The 6652-nt window shown below is 42.8% G+C and overlaps 1 protein-coding gene across 3 annotated transcripts in view; it reads left to right on the top strand.

Annotated features, from left to right (window-relative positions):
• The window catches only part of UBE4B (ubiquitination factor E4B), a 180090-nt gene that overhangs the window by 43735 nt on the left and 129703 nt on the right, over window positions 1-6652 (top strand). For all 3 annotated transcript variants that reach the window (XM_011996626.1, XM_011996625.1, XM_011996624.1), the window contains exon 2: window positions 4715-4901. In XM_011996626.1, the coding sequence (XP_011852016.1) occupies window positions 4715-4901 (187 nt within the window). The remainder of the gene's footprint in view (window positions 1-4714; window positions 4902-6652) is intronic.

The raw sequence follows: 6652 nt of genomic DNA, 5'->3' as shown, positions 1-6652 counted from the left end.
ATGATCCGCCCGTCTCGGCCTCCCAAAGTGCTGGGATTACAGGCTTGAGCCACCGTGCCCGGCGAGATTTCATAATTATTATGTGTGGCTTTTGAGTTGTAGTTTAGGACACAAATTGAGGAATTGGAAGTTTTTTTTTTTTTATACTTTTGTTTTTTTCTCTGTGAGATAATGGGAAAACAAAATTCTCTTAAAAAGGACTTTTGTTTAACTTAAAGGTGATTATGCCAGTCCTCTGGGCTTAATGTTAAAAAAGTCAAGTAAACAATGAGAAAAATGTTTAATCATATTTTGGTGTGTTGTGACTATTTTTGGTGTGTATCTTATGTGTTCTGTTTGTGATAAAAAGTGAGGTTGCATCTCTTAGTAGTCAAATTAATTAGATACACTTTTTTTTTTTTTTTTTTTGAGACCCAGCTCTCACCAGGTCGCACAGACTGGAGTTTATGGCTCTCTGCAGCCTTGACCTCCCCAGCCTCCACCTCAGTTTTTTTGTTGTTGTTGTTGAGACGGAGTCTGGCTCTGTGGCCCAGGCTTGGCGTGATCTCAGCTCACTGCAAGCTCCGCCTCTTGGGTTCATGCCATTCTCCTGCCTCAGCCTCCAAGTAGCTCGGACTACAGGCGCTCGCCACCACACCCGGCTAATTTTTTTGTATTTTTAGTAGACAGGGTTTCACCGTGTTAGCCAGGATGGTCTTGATCTCCTGAACTCGTGATCCGACTGCCTTAGCCTCCCAAAGTGCTGGGATTACAGGCAAGAGCCACCGCTCCTGGCCGGTTTTTTTTTTTTTTTTTTAAAGACGGAGTCTTGCTCTGTTGTCCAGGTTGGAGTGCAATGGCGCAATCTTGGCTCACTGCAACCTCCGCCTCCTGGGCTGGTCTCTAACTCCTGACCTGAAGTGATCCCACCTACCTTGGCCTCCCAAAATGCTGGGATTACAAAGCATGAGCCACTGCACCTGGCACAGTTTTTTTTTTTCTTTTTTCTTTTTTTGCGAGGGAGTCTCGCTCTGTTGTCCAGGCTGGAGTGCAGTGGTGCGATCTCGGCTCACTGTGACCTCCGCCTCTTGGGTTCAAGTGTTTCTCCTGCCTCAACCTCCTGAGTAGCTGGGATTACAGAGGCATGCCACCATACCCGGCTAATTTTTGGTATTTTTTGTAGAGATGGAGTTTCACCCTGTTAGTCAGGCTGGTCTCGAATTCCTGACCTCAGGCCATCTGCCTGCCTTGGCCTCCCAAAGTGCTGGAATTACAGGCGTGAGCCACTGCACCTGGCCAGTTTTTGTATTTTTTACTAAAATATCACACATGTCATAGGGCAGATCAGAGCCAGTGTTTCTCCATGTTGCCCAGGCTGGAGGTAAACCTTTATACCTGTGATTGCACAAAGCCATTCTCTTGTGAGTCCCCAATCCAGATATTCCCAGGTTGCTAACCCAGTTCAAAGCTGCCACCAGTGTAGAAGGCAGTCAGACCACCGAAGGGCGTCATCCTCTACTGAGAGCCCTGATGTGGGCACCCCAGAATGCTGCCCCCTGAATGGCACTTCCTAAATTTTCCAGCAGATCTTTAAGATGGGGCAGGATGTATTCTCCCAATCTTCTCCTACCCCTTAATGTCATGTATGGACCTGCCTCTGTCTCTTAACTCTTTCTTCCTGCTTAATAGTCTGCAACATGCTTCACAAAGTCTCGATTCTTCAACCTTTTTTGAAACCTTAGAATCCTTTCTTTCTTCAACCCTGTATTACAGTGAGTCAGAACATTTATTCTCTGTTTATATCACTGAGCAGAACATCCAAATTTAACATCTCGGGCTGAACTTGGCACTGAGGTTTAAGGTGACTTCATATTTTTTCCAACAATAGTAGGTATGCTCTTCCAATGATAATGATAATGTCAACTAATAAATTAGTCAATTTTATGTTCAGTGCATTTTTCTAGTATTTTTCATTTATTCAGCAAATATTTAGAGAGCACCTACCATGTGTCATGTGCCTACCACTGTTCTAGGCACTGGTGCAACAGAAGTCCTTGCCTTTAAGAAACTTCAAGTAGGGGGATAGAAACTAAGCAATACACAACTATATCACACATGTCATAGGGCAGATCACAGCCACGGTGAAAAAATAAGTAGGGAAAGGGACAGGGTGGTGGTTTTCTCACAACCCTATGAGGAAGACCCTGGTTTTTTTCTAATTTTTTTAAGACAGAGTCTCACTTCATCGCCCAGGCTGGAGTGCAGTGGTGTGATATCGGCTCACTGCAATGACCACCTCCCAGGTTCAAGCAATTCTCCTGCCTCAGCCTCCGAAGTAACTGGGATTACAGGCGTGTGCCACTATGCCCAACTGATCTTTGTATTTTTAGTAAAGACAGGGTTTTGCCGTGTTGGCCAGTCTGGTCTTGAACTCCTGACCTCAAATGACCCACCACCTCGGACTCCCCTCAGCCAATGATTTCATCCCCATTGTGCAAATGTGCAGTGTACAGTCGTCCATTGGGCAGAAACTGAAGCACAGAGCCATTAAGTGACTTATCCGGATAGGCTCCAGATAAGTAAAGTAGTCAATAATAAAGGTTGAATTTGAATTAGAAATCAAGCATGAACTCCTAAATTTAACTGTCTGTAAGATAATGAAACTTGGCCCGGCACGATGGCTCACACTTGTAATCACAGCGCTTTGGGGGTGCTGAGGTGGGAGGATTGTTTGAACCCAGGAATTTGAGACCAGCCTGGGCAACATGGTGAGATGACATGTCTAGAAAAAAATTAAAAATTAGGTGGGTGTGATGGCGCATGCCTGTAGTCCCAGCTACTTGGGAGGCTGAGACAGGAGAATTGTGTGAACCTGGGAGGGAGAGGTTGCAGTGAGCCGAGACGGTGCCATTGTACTCCAGCCTGGGCAACGAGAGGGAAACTCCATCTCAAAAAAAAAAAAAAAAAAAAAATTTACATTCTATACAGAAGACTGTATTTAACATGTATATTATGAAGAAGAATAAGATGAATACCCATGAACTGATTACTCATAGTTGTAAGTATACAACCCAGTGAGTTTTCATAAAGTGAAGATACCTGTGATGCTAGTTAAAAATAACAACAACAACAACAACAACAACAACAAAACACCATTAGCAGATCCCCAGAAGTTCACTCCTGCCTCTCCCAAGCTTCTTCCTGCCCCTTTCCCACCAAGGATAACCATTATCCAAACTAATGGTATAGTTTAGTTTTTCTTATTTTCAAATTTTATAGAAATGGGGTTATACAGTCTATGTTTTTTTTACATCTGGCTGCTTTTGCTCAGGGGACATGGGTAAATCTATTAGGAAGCTTTTGGAGATGCCCTGCTGTTAGTAAGAGTTCAACAAATACATTTTGAATGAATGGATTATTTCTCTCTTTCAATAAGGTGTTACTTTTTAATTATATGTTAAAAGGAAGAAGTGGCAGATTATATTTTTATTGAATCAAATAAAAAAAGAAAACCTGATCATTTGCTCCTGCAAGTGATGGTTAAATTTGTTTCTTACTGTAACTTTTGTTTCTCATTGTTTTAGTGAATTAAATTGGCTATTATTTATTTATTTTGGAGATAGATGGAGTCTCCCTCTGTTGCCCAGGCTGGAGTGCAGTGATGCTATCTCAGCTCACTGCAACTGCACTCCACCTCCTGGGTTCAAGCGATTCTCCTGCCTCAGCCTCCTGAGTAGCTGGGATACAGGCGTGCACCACCACAACTGGCTAATTTTTGTATTTTTAGTAGAGATGGGATTTCACCGTGTTGGCCAGGCTGTTCTCGAACTCCTGACCTCGTGATCCTCCCGCCTCGGCCTCCCACAGTGCTGGGATTACAGGTGTGAGCCACCACACCCAGCCAATTGGCTATTTATTTTTAAATCTTACCTATTTGAAATGACCAAGTTAGGTCATTTTATTAAAATAACACCAAGCTTTAGTGTGTTACAAGCATAGGCTGGACATGGTGCTTCACACTCATAATCCTAGTACTCTGGGAGGCCAAGGTGGGAGGATCACTTGGGGCCAGGAGGTTGAGACCAGCCTGGGCAACATAGTGAGACCTCATCTCTGCCAAAAATTAAAGAAATTAATTAGCTGGGCATGGTAGTGTGCACCTGTAGTCTTAGATACTTAGGAGGCTGAGGTGGGAAGATTACTTGAGCCCAGGAGTTCAAGGCTGCAGTGAGCTATGATTGAAATACTGCACTCCAGCTTGGATGACAGAGACTCTCTCTGAAATAAAGTGTAATATGCTTACTGTAAAGTCACCATATCGGCCAAGGAGGTGTGATAAACAGAGATGGTAAGCGAACTAACATACAGTATATATGTATTTATGTTTGTATGTATATACATATTCATGTGTGTATGAATTAGAGGTGGGGTATTGCTGCCTTGCTCAGGCTGGTCTTGAACTCCCAGGCTCAAGCGATTCCCCTCACCTCAGCCTCCCAGGCAGCTGAGACTACAGGCAGGCACCACTGCACCTGGCCAAGATCCAGTTGTTAAAAACTCAAGTGGTAGAGCTTGTAAGAATAGTGGTAGAGCGAGTTATTCTCTCAGAAGAGTACTTTTGCTCAAGGCGTATTTAGTTGTTAAGCTCTGGTGTGGTTATGGATAATGTCATTCTCTGGCAGAATTGTGTTTCTGCTGTTTAGTTACAGAATGCTCTTTTCCCCTCACGTTGTAGATTCGACGGAGGCGCCTTGCACGACTTGCTGGTGGACAGACCTCTCAGCCAACCACCCCACTCACCTCTCCCCAGAGGGAGAACCCTCCGGGGCCTCCCATAGCGGCATCAGCCCCAGGACCCTCTCAGAGTCTTGGTCTCAATGTCCACAACATGACCCCAGCTACCTCCCCAATAGGTGCATCAGGTAAGCCCGAGCTTCATACCTGGGACTCTTTTGTAATTCTTCTTAGCTTTTTGTTAAGCTGATGGTTGCCATGTTTCCAGAACAGATTAAAATGAAGCGGACATCAGCTCTTTAAAATCCTCCAAGCAGTAATTTAAATACCATTGCAATGTGTTGTGTTATCGCCTTTTTTTTTTTTTTATTGCAATCTGTTAAACCAATTGCTTTTCTTTCCATAACTTGCATCTTTTTTTTTTTTCCAAACAGGTTTAGGTATTATCTCTGATGACAAGATGATTAACACTGAATGTGGTTCTGCTGATTTTATGAATTTGGTTGATGGTTTTAAGATAAAATAATCTGAAAATGCAAGACTAAAATAATGATCAAAATGAACACCTCTAATTGCAGATTTCCTCGTCTTCATTCTACATTGGCACATAACTTTTTCTCTAACTTTTCAGAGGATAAAACTACCTGATAGGATGTTTTAGAACTATCTCATTAAAAGTAAAAGTTTATTTCTTTATAATAAATGAGCTGATCCTTGATATCCAGGACTGTCTTTGTTGGGAAATGATAATATTTCTTCATACTGTGTATTTGCAAATATCTCTCTTTTGTCTGTGAACTTTTCTGAAATCAAGCATAGTGTTATTGTCATATAATAATTATTTTATAATTACTTAGGATTCTAGTTGGGTAAAGGGGGTGCTAAGAGGCCTGCATTGATCATAATATTATCTAATAATTTGATAGTCAACCTACATCGTCTGTCTTCTTGATCTAGAATCATGTGTCAATTAAAAGTATTTGCAGAGGTTTTGTTCCTGTACTTCTTGATAGGTATCAATGTAGACTATAGATATATATATATAAATGTTTAGACCTAATGTGGTTCAGCCAAAACACCTGTTAGTAATAAAGAATGCTCTTGCCTATAATGTTTCCTCTGTATGTCTCTGAGAAGCTCTGATGGTCTTCTGGTAGGATTGACAGGTTCAGGATTCCAAATGTGATTTTCCTTGGACACAGTACTGACAACAGTGCTCTTTGCCTCACCCTGGTCAGGCCATACCTGGAATGCTGGAATCTGTCCTGGAGAGAACCTCTGTCACTTTGTCTTATTTGCTTATTTAAACCAGGATCTTGGTTAAATCCCATTCCCCACCTAATCTCTCTCATGCACTGGAATAAGGCTATAGAGAAACTCAGAACCGTTTGAAACCATTTGAACTAATTGAAAACTTTTGAAATGTCTGTCTCATTTCAAATTCATGATTACATGGCTGGGCGTGGTGGCTCATGCCTGTAATCCCAGCACTTTGGGAAGCCAAGGTGGGTAGATCGCTTGAGGTCAGGAGTTCGAGACCAGCCTAGCCAACATGGTGAAACCCGTCTCACAAAAAAAAATACAAAAAGCCGGGTATGGTGCTGCCTGCCTGTAATTCCAATACAAGGGAGGCTGAGGCATGAGAATTGCTTAAACCCAGAACGTGGAGATTGCAGTGAGCCAAGATCACGTCACTGCACTCCAGCCTGGTGATGGAGTGAGACTCTAAACAACAACAACAACAAAAATGAAATTCATGATCACAAACTCAAATAGACCCTTGATACTGGCAGGCCGTTACACCATGCTTCCCAGTTCACTCACTCTGCTGATCTGTTTCATACCTTCTCCAGTGTTCAGGACCTCATTCTCCATGCTCACTCTCTCAGCTGATGGCCTGGCTTCCCTTCCCCTCCCCTCCCCTCCCCTCCCCTCCCTT

This window comes from Mandrillus leucophaeus, unplaced genomic scaffold, assembly GCF_000951045.1.
Source record: "Mandrillus leucophaeus isolate KB7577 unplaced genomic scaffold, Mleu.le_1.0 Scaffold52, whole genome shotgun sequence".
In the NCBI taxonomy this organism is placed as follows: Eukaryota; Metazoa; Chordata; class Mammalia; order Primates; family Cercopithecidae; genus Mandrillus; species Mandrillus leucophaeus.
Note: the sequence above shows the minus strand (reverse complement) of the source record. Positions and strands in the feature narration are given on the sequence as shown.